Below are 22,513 nucleotides of genomic sequence, written 5' to 3' on the forward strand. Positions count from 1 at the left end.
CTCAACCAAATGCTTAGTATAGTGCTCTACATTCAGTAAGTGCTCAATAAATATGATTGACTGATTTTTTTTTTTATTGCTAGGGAGGACAGATTGGTTGGGTTGTAATGAAAAAAGCCCCAACTCCAGGGAATCCCTAGCCTTCAGATGAATGGAGAATTAGAATGCCGGTTATATCCCTGCCAATTTCACAAGAATGTAGGGCCCTTGGAGGAGGGGCTATCCCTTGAAAACAAGGGAGTTTATCCCTTATAAAGCAATTCTCTTTGAATCCCCCAATTTTGAATGGTGTGTAAAGTTCAACATATACTTGTGCTGGGCAATAATAGTGCCACTAACTAGAAGGGTGTTTTTATAATGGCTTCGCATTAAGCAATCTCAAAGAACTGAATTTACATGCTCTTCAAAATAAGGAAAATCACCACAATCACTTTCGATTTAGTTCAACGGTTAGTGCAAATAATAATAATAATAATAATGGTATTTGTTAAGCGCTTACTATGTGCAAAGCACTGTTCTAAGCGCTGAAATGAAGTTAGTATTTAGCAAAATTATTGAGTGAAAGTGACACAAAATACAAAAGAAACAATACGTTTTACCCCAAGGTTCCAATTATTAAGGCGAGCTTCAATGTCACTGTTATCCAAAGAAACAGGAGGGTTTGGGGGGCGGTTTCCCTGAAATACGAAAATTCCAAAGGAAATATTAGGACAAAGTACAGATAATATAGAAGAAAAAAAGTAGGGCTATTTAGGAGGTTTGAGTTTTTCCTCCTTTTTTTTTTTTTGATGAAACTCTTGCCCTCAGAGGAAAGATTATGGTAAGAACAACTCACTAAAAGAAAAGACATTACTGATACAGAGTAATGACTGGTGATTACTGTTGCTTTGGGCTAGGAGAAGCTTTCACAATACAGTTCACTGTGGTATAACACAGCAGCTAATGATTTAAAGAAACATCAAAAGGATATTTTAAAAATTAATCCAGACTTTTCTCTTTAAATTCTCTAACAAAAAGTTTAACTGTAGTGCGCAACACTTGTTAAAAAAAAACAATGCATGGAAGCATGAATTATTTTGACTCATTAGGTTTTCTTAACAAGGAGGTTTTGTGTTGGATTGCAAGAATCTCTTTGTTCTAAAATTTGTTCTCATTCATACACCATGAACATAAAGAGAAGCAAGCCTTGAGTTCACAGAATGAAAACACCATTGTAGTAGCAAATTTACCCTTTTTACAAGCAAAACGTCCCAGTTTTTCTCCTGGATTATAAATTATGCCAAACACTTTGTAACCTGAGAAAAAATTTATCCGAAATTAACTGCATGTTCAATCAGACAGACAGTCAAAGAACCGTACCCAGAACTACAGGGGGGAATTTAGTGATGAAACAGGCATCATGCTCATCATTTGACTGGTGGGTCAAGTCAAAAAAAAAAATTATAATAAAAACTGTAGTTTTCTTTAACTTCAACTATTTGATCAAAAAGCTCTACTTTGGGGGAATAAAACAGCAGGCCTATAAAGCATATTAGACAAAAGGAGTCCTTTTTATCATGAATCATTTGGATTATTCTAAAGCATTTTAAAGGAGAAAAGTATTCTGGAAGTATCACTGCTTATATTACCCATGGCAATTTTAAAAAAAATAATGAACACATGATGATTTTTCTGCTCATTCAAGTCCAATGCTGAATTTCATGATCAAAGTGCTGGTTTTAAATGCTATTTATTCTTTCTCCCTCTTGTGGTCAAATATGGGTCTTAATTGGTAGTTCTACAATTCATATTGCAAGTCCTGACTGCTCTATTCTTTCCCGGGGCAATGGATTTCCTTTTTCCAAGTCAGAGAAGAGTGACTACCTTTGTTACAACTGGACCTTAATGACTACAATGGATTCTCAGGGCTTGCACATCCCACAGTACTTCCCAAGCGCTTAGTACAATGCTCTGCACACAGTAAGCACTCAATAAATACGATTGATGATGATAACTGGTAAAAAAAAAGGGGGGGGGGACGATGACATTGATAGTAATAATAATAATGATGGCATTTATTAAGCGCTTACTGTGTGCAAAGCACTGTTCTAAGAACTGGGTAGGTTACAAGGTGATCAGGCTGTCCCTCGGGGGGCTCACAGTCTTTAATCCCCATTTTACAGATGAGGGAACTGAGGGAACAGAGAAGTTAAGTGACTTGCCCAAAGTCACCCAGCTGACAATTGGCGGAGCCGGGGTTTGAACCCATGACCTCTGACTCCAAAGCCCGGGCTCTTTCCACTGAGCCACGCTGCTTCTCAGCAGCGTATAGGATAGCATATAGAATAGTATATTCCTGAAAACGTGAGATATTTAACATTGATAGTCAGTTTCAGATAATTTATGAATCTGGTTTCATCTTGGTTTTAAAACACACACCTCTGCTCGTATTTGTGGCACAATTAAGAAAATATAATAATAATAATTATAGTACTTGTTAAATGCTTAGTATGTGCCAGTCACTGTACTAAGCACTGGGGTAGATACAAGGTAATCATCATCATCATCATCAATTGTATTTATTGAGCGCTTACTGTGTGCTTAGCACTGTACTAAGCACTTGGGAAGTACAAGTTGGCAACATATAGAGACAGTCCCTACCCAACAGTGGGCTCACAATCTAAAAGGGGGAGACAGAGAACAAAACCAAACATACTAACAAAATAAAATAAATAGAATAGATATGTACAAGTAAAATAAATAAATAAATAAATAGAGATTCATTTATCTCAATAATCAGACTGAGTACAGTCCCTGTCCCGCATGGGGCTCACACTCGTGCTCCCCATTTTACAGATGAGGTTACTGAGGCACAGAGACGTTAAGTGACTTGCCCTAGGTCACACAGCCCACAAACTGATGGTGTGGTAGGACTACACCAAAAGCTGTTCATCACAAATTCCTTCACAAAAAGACAACAATTGATCTATCGATGGTATTTATTGAGCGCTTACTATGTGCAGAGCACTCTATTAAGTGTTTGGGAGAGTACAACTGAATTAGCAGACACGTTCCCTATCCGTAACGAGCTTTCAGTCTACAGGGGGATTGGATGGGACCAGTATCTATCATCATCAATCGTATTTATTGAGTGCTTACTGTGTGCAGAGCACTGTACTAAGCGCTTGGGAAGTACAAATTGGCAACATATAGAGATATACCCCTCTTTCTATATCTTATCTACGAGATATACCCCTCTTACTTGTACTGCAAAAGCGACACAAACCCCTAACTAGCTAACCTTACTCATTAAAGCACAGGCCTGGGAATCAGGTGGTCATGGGTTCTAATCCCACCTCCACCACTTGTCTTGCCTGACCTTGGGCAAGTCACTTCACTGCTCTGTACCTCAGTTACTTCATCTGTAAAATGAGGATTAGGACTGTGAGCCCCATGAGGGACAGGGACTGTGTCCAACCCGATTTCTATGTGTCCACCCCACTGCTTAGCACGTTGCCCGGCACACAGTAAGCCCTTAACAAATCAATAATGAAAGGAATGAAAATGAAATGATAATGAAAATCAGTAATGAAAGTTTATCTTACAGGCATCTGTGTGGCCACGTTTTCTTCCTCTGTTCTGTGAGTTGGGCTCATAGAATGTGACCTCATTCGTAGCTGGCCGGCACTTTGTCGCCTACTGCCCGATCACAAAAAAGAAACAAGTTAAGGTATTTAATCAAAATGGATTAGAACACAGAGGGTGAACGTTTGAATACCCATTCCTTTGCCCTTTAGGTAGATTTGAAACAATGGATCACCAGAAAAACTAAGAAAATAGGGCTCGATGCATAGGGAAATGACAAGAAGAATGAGTTTCCTTAAAGAAGATCCACAATACAAATCTGACTGATTCACCTAAGGCGCTTATGATGTTACACTAAAATCTTGGCTTTCAATTATTCATTCAATCATAATTATTGAGCGCTTAAGGTGGGTAGAGCACTGTACTAAGCACTTGGGAGAGTACAATAATAAACAGACATCCCCTACCCACAACGAGCTTTCAGTCTGGAGGATGGGTTTACCGTCTAAAGGACAAGATAACAGTCCTCTCTGCACTTGGCTATACACAGGTGACAATACAATGAATAACACTTCTCCTCTACGCACACATCTAACATTTTCTTTTTAAGAATGAGTGACTATGAAATGCAGTAGATATCCTAAATAAAGAAAAACCTCAATAGATATACCCTAAATAAAGAAAAACTCAACAAACCACCTCTGAGATTAGATTTTACCATTTATGAAAGACCTAATAGAAAACATGACCATCAGGATCTCTTATTGATAGGCTCTGACATCTAGGTGAGGGTTTTCTTTGATTTATCACTTGAGTCAGACATTTTGGGAATATTTTCCGTAGTAAAAATCTTCCAATAAAAGTGATTTGTGTCAAATTCAACTAAAACCTGGGTATTCTAGCAGTCACTGGGAACTAAGCTGAGTTCTTCAGCTCTGACCTCCAACTGTTCATCTCTTAATATGAAATACCTAGAAGAGCTGCCTTTCCGCAGTGCTTCCATTCAAGTCAGGAGCCTGTCTCTCTCATTTTGGCTCAAAGTCACTTGTGATTGGTGTTCAAAATTTCATGAACACGTACTCAGCGTCTAACAGCAGCACGGCTAAAGGATACTTAATAAATCCTTTAGATGAATAATAATAATAATGGTATTTGTTAAGTGCTTACTATGTGCCAAGCGCTGCTCTAAGTGCTGGAGTAGAAACAAGGTAATCAGGTTGTCCCCCGTGGGGCTCAAGGTCTTAATCCCCATTTTACAGATGAGATAACTGAGGCACAGAAAAGTTAAGTGACTTGCCCAAAGTCACACAGCTGATAAGTGGCAGAGCCGGGATTAATCTCCCTGTCCCCTTTGTCCTCACACACTCTCTGGACTGGAACTCCCTCCTCCTTCATAGCTGTCAGTTCACCCCTCTCTCCCCATATTCAAACTCCTACTTATATTATACCTCTTCCAAGAAGCCTTCCCTGACTGAGCCCTCCCCTATTCACCCTTCCCTTGGCATGCATCACTTGTGCACTTGGATCTCTCCCCTCTTTAGCACCTGATATTTACCCCACCCCCAGAACTTATAAACATGTCATTTTACTCTGCTATTTTCCCTTGAGGTCATCTATTTTCATATTCACTCACTCATTCATTCAATTGTATTTACTGAGCGCTGACTGTGTACAGAGCACTGTATTAAGCGATTGGGAAGTACAAGTTGGCAACATATAGAGACAGTCCCTACCCAACAACGGGCTCACAGTCTAGAAGGGGGAGACAGACAACAAAACAAAACATGTGGACAGGTGTCGTCAGAATAAATAGAATTAAAGCTAAATGCACATCATTAACAAAATAGAATAGTCAATATGTACAAGCAAAATAGAGTAATAAATCTGTACAAACATATATACAGGTGCTGCCGGGAGGGGATGGAGGTAGGGCAGGGGGGATGGGGAGGAGGAGAGGAAAAAGGGGGCTCAGTCTGGGAAGGCCTCTTGGAGGAGGTGAGCTCTCAGTAAGGCTTTGAAGGGAGAATCAATCAATCAATCGTATTTATTGAGCGCTTACCGTGTGCAGAGCACTGTACTAAGCGCTTGGGAAGTACAAGTTGGCAACATATAGCGACAGTCCCTACCCAACAGTGGGCTCACAGTCTAAAAGCACCTGTATATATGTATATATGTTTGTACATATTTTTTTACTCTATTTATTTTATTTGTACATATTTATTCTATTTATTTTATTTTGTTAGTATGTTTGGTTTTGTTCTCTGTCTCCCCCTTTTAGACTGTGAGCCCACTGTTGGGTAGGGACTGTCTCTATATGTTGCCAATTTGTACTTCCCAAGCGCTTAGTACAGTGCTCTGCACATGGTAAGCGCTCAATAAATACGATTGATGATGATGATGATAAAACGGGGGAGAAAGAGAGATGTGTGGAGGGAGGGCATTCCAGGCCAGGGGGAGGACGTGTCTTCCCCTCTATGCTGTAAGCTTCTTCTGGGCTGGGACCAGATCTAACAATTCTACTGAATCGTACTCTCCCATCCGCTTAGTACGCTGGTCTGCATACAGCAAATGCTCAAAAAGAGCAGATGGATTGCTCCAAAGTACTCATTCTTCGACGTACAACAAGGGCTACCAACTTCTGAGCCTTGGACCAAAACAAAAGCTTCCTAAGAATCTCAGATTTCAATATATTGTTGCATTCTCCTGAAGCTTTTAGCCAGTGAATGCTTCCCACAGGAGAAGCATTCCTTATTATAAAACCTGGATATAGCTAGGAGATCCTTCACAGCAGTTGGCTGGAATGGCGTTCCTCTCGAATGTAGCCTTGTTGTCAGCAGGAAACGTGTCTGCTGATTCTGTTGTACCCTTCAAAGTGCTCAATGAATACCACTGATTGATTGACTGATAACTGGACGATGACTTTTTGCTGGAACTTTGGTTATATATAATAAAAATAACCCAGTTAAAAAATACCGAAGTTTGACTAGGTTTTCTTTTGCTGACTCAGAACGCTTGAAGTGAAGAGAAGACATTTCCCATTTCTCTCAGCCAAATCACCCAGAAGTCCATAAAGTCAAAATCAAAGCTGTAAAATACATTCTGAAACTGGTTTTCTAGAAATGGAATCGTTAAGCCTAGGACTAGTAAGGCCTAACTCGCTACGAGAGAGAGTATTTATGACACTGGCTATATGGGGGCCTACACACTAGATATTCAGCAATGTCCCAGCCTCTGTTAATAATGGATTAAATGATCATAAAGAGGAGCATGTTTAAAAATTAAACCATGTTAAAATATTCAACAGTAGATCTTCTAATACTTAAAGAAGGTTTACACTAACATGGTGGTGCTACTTCTTCACCATCTAGACTTCCTCTCCAAGAGGGCGAACTACTGGCTCCAGTGACGCTGCATGGTCTTTGAAACCTAGGCATGCAGCACACCACCTCCAAATCACTGTAGTCACTTGGTTTTCCAATGTAATTGACAAGCCATAAAAAAAGAGAAAATTCACAACACCCTGATTTCACTCTTTGAAACATTTTCAACACTATTATTCCCCAAACAGACAAAAGCCAAACAAATACTGCAGCACCACGTAAGGAATTCACAAAACATCTTGATTATCTAGGATCTTAAGATCAAACCAGTCAATTTATCTTTCTCCATTCTCTTCTACATTTTTCTGATTAAGGCAAATCAGAATTAAGAACAATATTTTCTGCATGCTTAGACAGTACTACATTCAAGTCAGAAACAACCACTAGTCCCATTATTGCCCAAACTTTTTTATGATATTTCTTAAGCACTTACTATGTACCGGGCACTGTACTAAGCACTAGGTAGATACAAGCTTATCAGGTTGGAAACAATCCCTGTCTCACAGGAGGCTCACAGTCTTAACACAGAAGTGACTTTTTTTGTGGTATTTGTTAAGCATTTACTATGTGCCAAGCACTGTTCTAAGTGCTAGGGTAGATACAAGGTAATCAGGTTGTCCCACATGGGGATCACACTCTTAATCCCCAATTTACAGATGAGGTTACTGAGGCACCGAGAAGTTAAGTATCCTTCTAGACTGTGAGCCCGTTGTTGCATAGAGACAGTCTCTATATGTTGCCAACTTGTACTTCCCAAGCGCTTAGTACAGTGCTCTGCACGCAGTAAGTGCTCAATAAATACGACTGAATGAATGAATGAATGAAAGAAAGTGAATTACCCAGGGTCACACAGCACACAAGCGGCGGAGTCAGGATTAGAATCCACATCCTCTGACTCCCAAGCCTGTACTCCTTCCACAAAGTAACAATGCTTCCTAATAATATTTGTTAAGTACTTACTATGTGCCGTGTACTGTTCTAAGCGCTGTGACTTGCCCAAGGTCATGGCGCTGGCCCGTGACAAAACTAGGATTAGAACCCAGGTCCTCTGACTCCCCAGCCTGTGCTCCATCCACTAAGCCATGCTGCTTCTCAATGAATTTTGAACATACAAGATACCAATCTACCTTTAACGCCTTAAAACAGTAACATTCATGCGTAATAGCAATACTCGGGGGTCTGTATTAGCACCAATTTAGAGATGGAGAACCTGAAGGACCCTGAATTGGAGAGGCAATGTCTTGACTAATGTTTTCATTCCCCTGAGGCTTATTTTGCGACAATGGGCATGGTTATTCTAAGCCTCCAACTCCTTTATCACAAAAACAGGAATAATAATTCTGACCAGATTCACTGGGCCAGGGCTGAGAAAAGAAAGAAACCTCATTTCGGAGCATTCTTAAAATGAAGAGCTAACAAGAATAGTCAATAGACAACACCGTGCTAATTGTCATTCATTAGGTGGAGAGCACTGACTGGGCGCTATAGAAAAATCAGAATTCACTGGGCTTTAACCAAGCAGGCAGTGATCCAATCACATTCCGAACCGTTTGACGGAATGGGCGGTGCTGCTCACAAAAGCCTGAAAAAAATCAAATCCCAAACATCTTTTAGGAGAAGTGCTTCTCCCAAACACCATGCTTTGAAAGTCTAGGACCAGAAATGAGGAGGAAAATCATTTTTATCTTGACCATTCCACAACCCAATGACAATACCATACTATCAATCAATCAATCGTATTTATTGAGTGCTTACTGTGCGCAGAGCACTGTACTAAGCGCTTGGGAAGTACAAGTTGGCAACATATAGAGACGGTCCCTACCCAACAGTGGGCTCACAGTCTAGAAGGGGGAGACAGAGAACAAAACAAATTAACAAAATAAAATAAATAGAATAGATTTGTACAAGTAAAATGAATAAGTAAATAAATAGAGTAATAAATATGTACAAACATATATACAGGTACTCTCCCAAGCGCTTAGTACAGTGCTTTGCACGTGGTAAGCGCTGAAAAACGAATGAACAGCAAACATTTAACAAAGACTATTAAAAAACCCCAAAACAAACAAACCCTTTTGCTTCTGAGCCACAGGGAACATCAATATGCAACAGATTAAGAATACACTTTTTTGGCACACTGAATATTGATCAAATGCAAAAATTGGAAACAAGATGTGTGAGGAGGTACAGAAGTTGTAAATAAAATTATCCAGTTACCCCCACAATTGTCTACAAAGTATCATATTTTTCTACAAGCAGCGTGGCTCAGTGGAAAGAGCCCGGGCTTTGGAGTCAGAGGTCGTGGGTTCAAATCCCAGCTCCGCCACTTGTCAGCTGTGTGACTTTGGGCAAGTCACTTAACTTCTCTGGGCCTCAGTTCCCTCATCTGTAAAATGGGGATGAAGACTGTGAGCCTCACATGGGACAACCTGATTACCTTGTAACTACCCCAGCGCTTAGAACAGTGCTTTGCACATAGCAAGCACTTAAAAAATGCCAACATTATTATTATTATTACAAGCATACGTTTAAAATATATTTTACTTCAATTTCCTAATTTTTACATGGCTTTATGGTCAAGACAAGGACCAAATGATAAAAACGTAATAATATTATCTATATTTCCAAAATGTCTAAAGCTCTGTTTATTTATTCGCACGTACTGTGAATCATACCCAAGCCTACAAACAAAATTTCTGGAAAGTACATTAAGGATATCCTGGGTATCTGTAATTCCAAAGAAAAAAAGGATTGATTTTGTGGCTTTACATACACAGAAAAGGACAGTTTTATTGGACCTAAAAAACGAAGTACCTAATGAGAAGAGAATGGGCATTTATCACTCAAAAACATAGACAACGATTTGACTAATAAACAAGTGAAAACATAAAATTTCTTGACTTTTTATAGAATCTGACCGCCACCTGCTGACCATTTTGTTAAATCACACTAGTAAAAATATGCATCAGTGATTGTATTTTTTAAATCATTAATCGTATTTATTGAGCGCTTACTATGTGCAGAGCACTGTACTAAGTGCTTGGGAAGTCCAAGTCGGCAACATATAGAGACGGTCCCTACCCAACAGTGGGCTCGCAGTCTAGGAGGGGGAGACCGAGAACAAAGCAAAACATATTAACAAAATAAAATAATTAGAATAAATATGTACAAATAAATAGAGTAATAATAATAATAATGGCATTTATTAAGCGCTTACTATGTGCCAAGCACTGTTCTAAGCACTGGGGAGGTTACAAGGTGATTAGGTTGTCCCATGAGGGGCTCACAGCCTTAATCCCCATTTTACAGATGAGGGAACTGAGGCCCAGAGAAGTTAAGTGACTTGCCCAGAGTCACACAGCTGACAAGTGGCGGAGTCAGGATTTGAACCCATGACCTCTGACTCCAAAGCCCATGCTCTTTTCCACTGAGCCACGCTGCTTCTCTAATAATAATCGTAATAATAATAATAAGAGTAATAATCGTATTGCTTGAGCGCTTGTGTGCAAAACTCTTCACTAGGCACTTGGGAGACTACAATGTAACAAGCCTCATTATCCTTTATTAAATGCTAATATCTTTATTAAGTTATCTTCTGATTCTACTAGAATGTTCCTATATGCCAATTCATTTTTTTATGGCATTTGTTAAGGGCTTACTACGTGTCAACCACTTTTCTAAGTCCTGAGGTGGATACAAGTTAATTAGCTTGGACACAGCCCCTGGCCTACACGGGGCTGATCGTCTAAGTGGGAGCGAGAACAGAGAAGTCAAATGAACTGCCCAAAGTCACACAGCAACAGTCAGAACGGGGAATAGAACCTAGGTGCTCTGATTCCCAGTCCTCAGCTCTTTCCACTAGGCCACACTGCTTCTACACTTGCTTAAGCGCTTAGTACAGTGCTCTGCATACAGTAAGTGCTCAATAAATACGATTGATTGATGATTGATTGATTGTCCTATTTTTTCTGAATAGCAACTGATCACTGTTAGGCATTTTTTAAGCACTTACTCTCTGCTAAGCTCCACGGCACATATCAGTCCAATGCTATTTGAGCGCTTACTATGTGCAGAGGACTGTTCTAAAGATGTGATCAAGTTAGCTCACGGTGGGTTCACAATCAAAGCAGTATGAAGACTGTGAGCCCACTGTTGGGTAGGGACTGTCTCTATATGTTGCCAATTTGTACTTCCCAAGCGCTTAGTACAGTGCTCTGCACATAGTAAGCGCTCAATAAATACGATTGATGATGACCAGACACCTTAACCTCATTCTACAGACGACTGAACTCAGGCCCAGAGAGACCAGGCATCTTGTTCTAATGCTAACAGGGGAGTAAACGGAGGCACAGAGAGGATAAGGAACCTGCCCAACCTCACAGAGCAGGCCAGTAGCTGAACTCCAACTAGAACCCAGGTCTCCTGACTCCCAGTCCCATTCTCTATCAATCAATCAATCAATCGTATTTATTGAGCGCTTACTGTGTGCAGAGCACTGTACTAAGCACTTGGGAAGTACAAGTTGGCAACATAGAGAGACAGTCCCTACCCAACAGTGGGCTCACAGTCTAAAAGGGGGAGACGGAGAACAAAACCAAACATACTAACAAAATAAAATAAATAGAATAGATAGGTACAAGTAAAATAAATAAATAAATATTTATTTTCCACTCTGCTCGGAGCACTAACATGCCTTCAAAAGCAATTTTTCAATCCCCTTCTTCTTTCAGATTTGACGAGAGCTTTCCAAATCATAAAAGCGACCTAAGGAACCCGGCTAGTTTCCAACACATAATCCTGTCCCAGTCCCATTCCAGTGGAGAGCAGAGGGCATGAGGATGCCTATGGAGATAACTCAAGGGACTGCTAAATGCACGGTGAATCCTGTCCTGAAGATCAAAGATGCATCTCCTTGTTAGCTGCTCAGAGAACTCATAGTCCTACAAATAGAACTACAATGAACCATAAAGATTTGACATGAAAATAAATTAGAAACACCCATCACACATTCACTTCTCAGAAGTAGTGCATTTTAATAGTTTGGCTTGATAAAATTTGTCAAGAAGCCTGAAAAGAAATCTGGACATAATAGAGGTATAAAAAATATCAACTAAATAGGCAATTTTTTGGAAAACAACAGCTAAATTTGGAATATTAGTCCCAAAATTATACTATCAGAAAAGGATTAAACGATGTACCCAATGAATTGGAGACCATACCACAATCTAAATAAATGAGAAAAAAAAACGAGAGAGAGAGAGAGAGGTAGAAAGAGAGAGAGACAGACAGAAAGAGAGATACCTATATCTTGGAAGGATTAAGGGAAGGTTTTTGAGGGCGAGGAGTGTTTGCAACCAGATTATCTTTAAAACTTTTGTGTATGTGTGGTGGCACGAAGCATTAAAATGAAGTCATTCAGAGAGAGTAGCCTTCAAATACTTCTGAGAGCAGAGCCTGGAATAAGGTTCTACATTCTTCCAAAAGATGAATGCAGGTGAGAGGCGCCTACCTCTTCTTCAGAACAGAGAGCCTTAAGAAGACTTCAAAAGAACTTTGCATCTTTAATAATAATAAAAAAAAGGCCAGGACACAAACAGCATAATCTAAAATGCCATTAGAAATGCTTCACATACAAAAGGTCTAAGTAAAGTGGGGTTTTATAAAGTGATCAAAAAAGAAACACTAAGGGGAAAAATCTTTTAAGATTAAAGAGGTTTTTCAAAGGACAAGTTGAAGTGATTGTAAAATTTATGAGGCAGCATTAAACGTCAGTTCTAAGTAGCAATAAATTATTCACTGTAAAAACATGCATGTGTCAAATATTATAAGCTTCTTAAACTTTTTAAAACGATTTCTTGCAGAGCTGATTGGTGGTCTTCGGTCAACATGAGGAAACAAAATTATAGCTTGGAATGTTCCAAGTTGCTCGTTTTCTAAAGGAAAATATTCAACCAAAAACTAGCAACAGATATAGATTAAACTATCTGGAGATCTGCACTCAGTAGTTAAGTAAAAAATGAGCAGTGTTGGATTTTGCTGGACCATTGAGCTGCCTCAAAAAAATAAAAAGATGCCTACACCAAGGTAAGATTGACTAGAAGCAGGGGTTACATTCTTGACATGCCCTGCATTAAGGAAAAGTGTATTACAAGCCTCATGCCTGGTGTGAGTTGAGCAGGCACTCGACTGTTTCTTTCAACTCTGCATCATGTGGCAGGTAAATGCATGTTATTAAAATGTTTCCCTACGCCACGGGCTACCCAAAAGGTGCATATTACAGCCAGTTACTATTATTATGGTATCTGTTAAGCGCTTACTATGTGTCAAGCACTGTTCTTAGCTCTGGGGTAGATAAAGGTTCATCGGGTTAAACACAGTACCTGTTCCACATGAGATTCACGGAGGGAAAACAGGTTCTGAATCCTTTTTTTTTTTAATTACAGTTGAGCAAACTGCGGCACAGAGAATTACGCCGAAGGCCACACAGCAAGAAACTGGCAGAGCACTGGCATTAGAACCCAGGTCTCCGGATTCCCAAGCCTGTGCTAGAGAAGCAGCATGGCCAAAGAAGCAGTGTGGCCTAGTGGAAAGAGCAAGGCCTAGGAGTCGGAGGACCTGGGTTCTAATCCAAGCTCTGCCGCTTACCTGCTGTGTGGGTACAATCAGGTTCGCAGATGATATCGTAAGAGAGCGAGAATAGAGGAAGGAGGAAAAGACACCAAGCACAGCCTTGTACAGCACCCACGAATACAGGATGAGATATGGAGGAATGGTCAGCAAAAGAGAAACAGTCAGAGATTTAGGAGAATCAGCATGGCTTAGTAGACAGGGAACTTAGCCAGCGAGTCAGAGGACCTGGGTTCTAATCCCCATTCTGCCCACTGCTTGCTGTGGGAACTTGGGCAAGTCACTCAATTTATCTGCACCTCAGTTCTCTTCTCCCTCTTTCTCAGACTGTGATTCCCATTTCATTCTTTCAAGACTATTTCAACAGAGTGACACTGAATGGTACTACAACTGGGCAAATGGCAGTATCACCGAACTCGCCCAAATCCGTCAGCCTCACTATGTGGCAGTACACGGGAGAGAAGATTTTGAATTTCTTGTGGTAGGAATTTTCTTCCGCTAGTTCACGTCACAGTTTTTTAAAGGCTGTTCCGGGAACATCCTCAACATTTGGCAAAGCGTGGAAAGTGATGCTGTTAATGAGTTTTAAACTAGCCACCCTAGCAACAGCAGTAGTAACAGGAATATACATCGGACTGATGAAACTGGATCACTCTATCACAACACATTGTGGGTATTAGAAAGCCAGCAGTCGTAAACATCACAAGGAACTTCAAACACTCAGAGATCCAAGCATGATGAACCTCAAGCCCTCTGACATGGAAGAGCACACACAAGAATATTTAGAAAGATTTATCCACATAAAATTCTTGGAAAACTGTGAAGCTTGAGGTGAGGACTTCTCAAAGTATGTTCTCACTGTCATGAGTTCACTCCTTTGACTGTCAATCGAAGGCCACCATCAGACAATCATCAACTAAAAAGTTTAAAAATCTCATGTGCCAGAAGGATCTTTCAGCTAATCTTCACAGGCCACAATACTAAAAAATAGCCATCTCTGCCATCTGACACTCAAATAAGCCTTTATTGTACCTGTCACTCTGCTTCCCTTTTGGATCAAATATGGACTAGTTTTCTTGCATTGTGCTCAGCTATTTTCTACCACATCTGATGCCTTATGAACACACAAACAGGCAACACCAGTGATGATGACAGAACTTGAAATGTTAACAGCATCACTATTATTTGATTTCAGAATCAACTGGAAAAAAGAGTTTATGAAAAGTAGGAAGTACTAACCAATTCCTCAGTGACAAAGAGCGAACAGGAGGTAATTCACCCACCAATCCAGTCTTACTCACTTCATCTTTTACAAGAGTTCTCTTATATTTTTAAGTTCAAGAAATGGAAAGATCTCTCATTAATTTACCCCTACACAAAGTTTGAAAGATTCAGAGCTTAATGCCAGAAAAGATAAAAATAACTTGGAAAAAGTCAACCCAGAAAATCATCCTAAAGGTCAAAATATAAAGATCCTCATTTTTTATAAATGACATTTCAGTACCACAAATGATCACAACCAGTATTTAGTGAGTGCCTGTTTAACGCCCTAAAAATTCTACCATCCTTAATTTAATGCTTAATAAGTGATTTATTTAGGGATAAGTGTACATTGATCCATCAGTGGTATTTACTGAACACTTCCTCGGTGCACAGCACTGTACTAAGTGCTTGGGAGAGTACAACAGAGTTGGTAGACACTATCCCCTGCCCACAAAGAGCTTACGGTCTAAAGGGGAAAACAAATAAAATGCAGATATGGGAAAATGATCGATCAAATTGATCAGTATTGTACGAAGATGAAAAATGAGTCAGGGAATTCATGTGCAAGCACGAAGCCTAGAAGCACAATTCCAAGGACAATATGCAAAGAACATTTATTAACAGTGAAGAATGGGCTCTTTTTTCCTTTTTTTTTTTAAAATCAGAATGAATTTGATCCTTATGTACACACACACCATGGCCTTGGTTGCTTAAACAACTATGAATGCACAGCACAGGTGTCTGCAGATGCATTTAGTGTCATCTTCAAAAATGAAAGTGTCATCTTCAAAAATGAAAGCTAACTGGGTATACAGGTATTTGTACACATACATGTGTATACAAAGTTATCGTTTAGGTACACATATATCACCTATTGAACATGAATATTACATGCTACACCAATGAATTATACATACCACATATGATTATGGTATTTGTTAAGCACTCACTAGGTGTTATACGTGCTGGGACAGGTACAAGTTAATCAGTTCAGACCCCATGTCACATGTGGCTCATAATCTAAGTAACATATACTTGTCAAAGGTTTTAAATATAAGGTTGCCTTGTATATAATAATAATTGTGTTACTTATTAAGTGCTTATTATGTACCAAACACTGTACTAAAGCACTGGGGTACTTAAAGATAATCGGATCTGATAAATCCTCTCCCCACACGAAGCTCACGGTTTAAATAGGAGAGAGAAAACAGGTATTTAATCCCCATTTTACAGATGAGGAAACTGAGGCACTGAGAAGTGAAGTGACTCGCCCAAGGTCACACAGCAGGCAAATGGCAGAGTCAGGATTAGAAGCCAGGCCCTCTGACTCTCCAGGCCTGGGTTCTTTCCCCTTGGCCATGCTGCTTCCATAACTATAAGAGATAAAACGAACTTACATTCATTTAAGAACAATGGTGTTTATACTGTTTTAAAGATACACTAACACTCTTCAAACTAAGGAAATGAATATCACGCTATAGAGAAATTAAACAAAATACAAAAGACCCCTTATATTTAAACATTCCATCACACGGCATACCTCTGGGCAACTTCTGGTGATACCGCCTTTGCACTCTCTTCTCCAGATGAATATTTCCAGGATTCATCTACTTTTGGTTCACTTTGCCCCAGCTCATCCACTACCCAGCCTGGTAATACTTCGGGACTTGAACTTTTTGCTCTTGCTATATTTGGTTCATCAAAATAGATGGACTAAGAAAAACAAAAAAAACCCCAAGATTATTACTTTCTGTAATATATAAAATATGCTTCATGAAACAATGATCACTGTTATCAAACAATTCAACAAATCAAGAATTCCCTGAAGAACAGGACCACGTCTAATTTCCAGCTGTGGATTCTCTCCTAGTGCTTACTACACTGCTCTGTACACTTTAAGCACTATCACTACTATTTCTTCACCGGAAGAAATCCATGGGCCACGTAGCCACTTCAGACTATGTGAGAATTGAAACTGTGCTCTGTCGTCTTCTCTGTTGGATTATGGCACAGGACCAAATGAAAGACCGAAGCCTTCAGCTTGACACTCCAACCTTCCAAAACCTGATATGGAATGGCAGTGTGACTCACGTTTTGGCACTCGAGTGATCACATTTTTGACATGGTTCTAGCACTGAAATAAAAATACGGCAAAATCCATCGTCATTATGAAAGGTACTTATTGCGGAGCACTGTACTAAGCTCTTGGAACAATAGAGTCGGTAGATATGTTCCATGCCTTCAATAAGCTCACAGTCTAGAGGAGGAGAATCAAAGGTGGTAACCTACGTTTACAACATCTGCATTTTGGAAAACAATGTGAATGCATCACTCCTTCTGCGATGGACCCTAGGAGTCAGTGTGTCATGAGAAACCCCTTGCATGAAAAGGCATGTTAATTCCTTTGTTCACAGCAATTCAGGAAATGGTGATTGCAGATGCTATAACCTCACATTCAAAGTTCATGAACTTCATGAATCTAATGCAATACTTTATTTCTGTCTGGTTGCCGTAAAAAAAACTTTTTGGCAATAGTAATTTCAGATTTCCAAAGAACAGCCGAAGCAATTATAATTCTGACATCATCATTGCCTATTGTACTCAAAGAGAACATTTCACTTGAGCAAAGTATTAGTGCACTCTCAACACGACAAATGTGTTAGCTAGATAAGGACCGTATAGGAAATACCTTAATAAATTGTCAGTGGAAAAGAACAGCTCTAACACAAAGGTTTTCCTTCTTTTGTGAATTTTTTCAAATACATTCTCTAAGTTAGGATTCTCAAGTTCTTCAAAGTAGGCAAAAGAGATAAAAGTAACAAAGGAACTAGATTTTTCATTCTTAAAAATATATTCCCCAATTAAAGGGTTGTAACTTCAACAACAGCCCTGTGACTGAGAAGGTGGGGGTTGTGATGGTCTGCCCAGCCTAAAAAAATGTGAGAGTCAGTTTCCTGGATTTTAGCAATATTTGGAAAAAGCTAAATTAAGATAAACAGTGCAAGCCCACTGCAAGTACGCTCTTTATTCCGCGATCTGCTTTGCATTTTGTCTGACCTCTTTTTTGGGCAAGGAGATTTGTTAAGCACTTCCTATGTGCCAGGCACTGTACTAAGCACTGGGGTAGATACAGGCACATCAGGTCGGACACGATCCCTGTCCCACATGGGGTTCACAGTATTCATCCCCATTTTGCAGATGAGGTAACTGAGGCACAGAAAGGTCAAGTAAACTCGCCCAAGGTCACATAGCAGATGAGTGGCAGAGCTGGGATTAGGACCTACGTTCTGACTCCGAGGCCCAGGCTCTGTCCACATGGCCATGCTGCTTCTCAACTCACGGTTGCTATTTTATAACTTATAACAATAATGCTGATTTTTACTAAGATATTGGTGCTTTTGTCTTTACCCTTTTCATACACAAAGCAAGAGCCTGGGGTGGCTCACAAAAATAGCTATTTCGAGGAAACTTCAAACAGGTATACAACTAGTGGGATCAATCAGCGGTACTTATTGAGTGCTTGCTGAGTGCAGAGCACTGTACTAAGCGCTTGGGAGAGTATAACATAACAATAAAACAGACACATTCCCTACTGGGATCTCAAAAGATTACCCTAGTTTTTTTTGTTTGTTTGCTTTTGCTTTGCTTTTGTATTTTTTACAGGGCGGGGGGTTCTTAGGCCAAGTATACTGAATATTGGCAGTAATTTTCCTGTACAATATTGAGGTTCACTACTTGCAACCATTCCAGATTGAGTAGCAGAGGCAAGAATCTTTGAAGTTCCTTTGAATTTAGGCTGTTTGGGGTGAACACCACTGGCTGTCGTGGCAATATCAAGCCTCTTGTGGGGATACTGTGGTCAGAGCTGCCCTTCTGGGCCCCAACTTGATCCATTACAGTGGGGTGGAAGTGATTCTACACAAGCCAAGGAGCCTTCTAAAACCTGGGATTCCAACTTGCACCAGGTGGCATGAATGCCACCTTAACACATCAAGAGAACCACGTACCCAGACATGAAGAAACTGTTTACCTAATAGCAGGGACTCAGTGAAACAGAAATAAACCCTAAGAATCCTGACATCCTTTTGATCCAACTGTTCAAGCATTTCACCTTCATTTTATCCAAAAGCCATACAGCATAGTTTAAAGGGATGCTACATTAATCAATTAATGCAAAACAGAGCATTAAATCCCAAAATAAGTCAACAAAAAATGCCACCCACCATATACGAAGGTAAATTTTTCAGCGTTCCTGGTTCGGGTCGATGTGTAAATGGCCCTTCTAATACTCCTCTTTTTAGCATATGCAGCAACAGTTTTGCGTATAGGTTCCGATTCTTCCTACCCATTATTCCTGTACCTACTCCTGAGGGCTCACAGAGTTTTTTAATCCAAATCGCACATCTCTGACGTTCTAGAAATATAGAATAGATACTTTATCAGATCGGAAAATCAACACCAATTTACCAAATTCTATCCTGAAATTGATTTTCAACAATTCAACTATTTTAAAATGAAAGCAAACATTTTGTATGAAGCAGTCATTTATAAGTCTTGGTAAACAAAATAACTTTCTAGATGAATCAGACACAAGATCGAGAGGAGACAGAGGAGAGGTTTCCTCACTTTAACCATTTTATTGAAGAAATCCTTTTGTAACATTAGAAGATGACAAAACTACAACCATAAAATATAAAAATCCTACTGTTACCAAAGCATTAACTTTATTGCAATTCATTTTGAAAACTGATCTCAAAACTTCTTATTCTTTCAAAGGAATAATTTCCAGGGTTTATGTGACTCACAATTTTCAACTGAACTAAAAGTTTATATGTAGAAAACACTTACATAGAAGTCCATAAAAGTCATCCCTTTAAAAGTTTGATTAAAAAAACATAATTTAAGGCATATAAAATAAGTATATTCAGCATAGAATAACACTTAAATCAATGTTTCATCAAATCATAATTCTTCCTTAATCTCTTTACTCCAAGAAGGTCATATAAATTTCTTGAAAGTTACACTAGGGAGCTCCAGTCCAAGATTTACCACCAAATAAATATCCATATAATGGCCAAATCAATAAACAACCTCTCAAACTTCTAGTTTAGAAATTTTTGAATCCCCAAACTCCCATTTAAATTTCAATGTAAAGTAATTTTTAAAAAAATTCATATTTTGAATCTACTTGACAAAAAGAATCAAAAGGAACTGTAAAAGCTCAAATAAAAAAAATTAGGAACTTATTGCATAAACGCCTCACCCTTGTACTTATTAAATCACAGCTCAGAAACAACACAAAACAAAGCTGTGATGATATCCAAAGGGATCAGGGCATTGTGTGACATCATCCTTGCAAGGAAGAATAGCAATAGCGTTTCCCCATTTCCAAAACATTACAGGCATGCCGCATGATATTAAACTGAACCCATTTTAAATGAGCCAAATGGTAATAGTCTAAAAACCTGGTCAAGAATTTTCACATCTAACAAGGTATCATTGAAAAAGTTAGACTGAATCTACCAGTCTTACCTGACCTATGAATCAATTTCAGAACATAAGGCTTCATGTCTACTACAAAGTGATCAAACTCTGCATCCAATTTCTCCCATTTCTCTTCTTCGCTACCCATTTCAATAAACCTGTGTACGAAAGAACAAAAAACCATATTCATTTTGTAATTGGATCACCTCCCTGTGGGACCCGTCTCAGAGGAAGTGGAAAACATGATGACTGCTCTAGGACAACTTTATTTTCTATTTTGGAGAGAGTAAGCACTTATTGGCGAATAAACAATAATTAAGTGAGAGAACAGCTATATAAAAGACACACGAATAAGTGAATCAATACCAAGTAAACTGATTCAAGTAACTGATTGAGTAGTGCGATCAGGCAGGTGGAAGGAAGAGAGGTTAGTAAGGGAGTACAGCATATTGATGGTGACTTTGTAGGTGGATTTTTAGTTGAATGCCAAGAACAGAAGACAAGTAAAACATTAATTCATTCAATCATACTTTATTGCACGCTTACTGTGTGCAAAGCAACTGTATAAAGTGCTTGGGAGAATACAATAAAATACTATAATTCTGTTTATCTATTTTGACGCTGCTGATGCCTGTCTACTTGTTTTGTTGTCTGTCTCCCCCTTCTAGACTGAGGGCCCATCGCTGGGTAGGGATTGTCTCTACCTGTTGCTGAACTGTACTTTCCAAACGCTTAGTACAGTGCTCTGCACACAGTAAGCGCTCAATAAATACGATTTAACGAATGAACATCATGGGTTAGGAATATAAATCAGAAAATATCCATTTTCTGCAGCATTGGGCCCCAGACTTCCTCCTGGGCAGCCTCCAAAAATTTGAGATGTGGGGTTACAAATAGTTAAAAATTGTAAAGGGAAAACTGGAGCTTTTTTTCTTTTCTGGAAAATAAATAAGCCTTAAGTGTTCCTGCTTGTATATTTTGTTTTCTTAAGTTTGTAAGGTCAGGAAAGGGATCTAATATGCATATGCAGTACTAAAAAATCATATCTTTAAACAAGACAATTCCAGGCCAAAGTGACCAAGCATCCAATTTTTACATGATTTTGTTAGTTTTTTTTGTTTAGAGTTCTTCCGCCTCTGATGCCTTACAAAACCTGGTGAAGAATGGAAACGTCCCCTTTTGTTCCCCAATCTGAAATCCTGTCACGTTATCTTTTCAGTACCATTCTTTTCAGAAAGCTGCGGTACCAAAAAAATGCTACATTCTTCATAGAGTCAAAACAAAGTCGCGTTTATCTACATGTTGGACTTCTTATATTTTAAATTACAGTAACCGAATACAAATAGAAAGCTGCATAGTCTAGTGGAAAGAGCACACGCATGTGAGTCAGAGATCCTAGATTCTACTTGCTTGCTACTTGCCTGCCGTGTGACCTGGAGCAAGTCAATTAACTTCTCTGTGCCTCAGTTCCCTCAACTGGAAAATGGGGGTTCAATACATCCTCTCCCTCCTTCATGACTCTGAGCCCATGTGGGACAGGGATTGTGTCTGATCTGATTAATTTAGAATAGCACTTGCAATAGCAAGTGCTACATAAATAATACAAAAAAGGCCTAGAAACTCAGAGGTATGGGCGGCAGTCACACAGTCACAAACTCAGACACACACAAACACACAAAAACCCTCCTCACATGATTAAGGCTAGTGCAGGAAAGTCCTCTAGACTGTAAGTTTATTGTGGTGAAGGACTATACCAGTTATATTATGTTGTACTCTCCCAAGCACTTAGTATAATATTCTGCCCAGAGTAAGCACTCAATAAATACAACTGACTGACAAGAAAGCCAAGCAAGTTGTCAACCCATGGGATCAGAAATGCACTCTGGAATTATAGACCTGAGCATCCCCTGCATGCCATCTCAGTTTTCCAAGCCCCCGCCTAAAAGAACACCTGCCGGATGGGAGAGGTTTCCCCTGGGCAGATGGCACAAGCTGGGGACAAGAGGAGAATAAAAACTCACCTGAAGTTGGCAGCCTCCACAATTGCTGATTAATACAAGGTTGTTACATCATTGTAAAAACTGGCCAAGCAGCATGAAAGGACCTCCGCACCAATACACCTGGGGGAATACCCAATTGTGCAATGTCAGCGCCATCCTTAATCCTCAAATTGGACAGTAAAAGGGGTTGGGGAG

At 39.5% G+C, this 22,513-nt stretch overlaps 1 protein-coding gene across 11 annotated transcripts in view; it reads right to left on the bottom strand.

The window, feature by feature from the left end:
• CEP112 (centrosomal protein 112) overlaps nucleotides 1-22,513 on the bottom strand; it is a 348,495-nt gene that overhangs the window by 298,483 nt on the left and 27,499 nt on the right. For 7 of the 11 annotated variants that reach the window (XR_005454199.1, XM_038757364.1, XM_038757369.1 and 4 more), the window contains 5 exons: nucleotides 20,367-20,476; nucleotides 19,058-19,248; nucleotides 16,375-16,547; nucleotides 3,585-3,678; nucleotides 600-677 (listed from right to left, as the gene is read on the bottom strand). Coding sequence is in view for 10 of the 11 variants with exons in the window: in XM_038757364.1 (XP_038613292.1) it covers nucleotides 600-677; nucleotides 3,585-3,678; nucleotides 16,375-16,547; nucleotides 19,058-19,248; nucleotides 20,367-20,476 (646 nt within the window). In the remaining variant the exon portion in view is untranslated. Of the gene's footprint in view, nucleotides 1-599; nucleotides 678-3,584; nucleotides 3,679-16,374; nucleotides 16,548-19,057; nucleotides 19,249-20,366; nucleotides 20,477-22,339; nucleotides 22,439-22,513 lie in introns of all 11 variants that reach the window. The other 4 variants (XM_038757367.1, XM_038757368.1, XM_038757366.1 and 1 more) reach the window with 3 other exon arrangements.

The sequence above is a fragment of the Tachyglossus aculeatus genome, chromosome 15 (assembly GCF_015852505.1).
Source record: "Tachyglossus aculeatus isolate mTacAcu1 chromosome 15, mTacAcu1.pri, whole genome shotgun sequence".
In the NCBI taxonomy this organism is placed as follows: domain Eukaryota; kingdom Metazoa; phylum Chordata; class Mammalia; order Monotremata; family Tachyglossidae; genus Tachyglossus; species Tachyglossus aculeatus.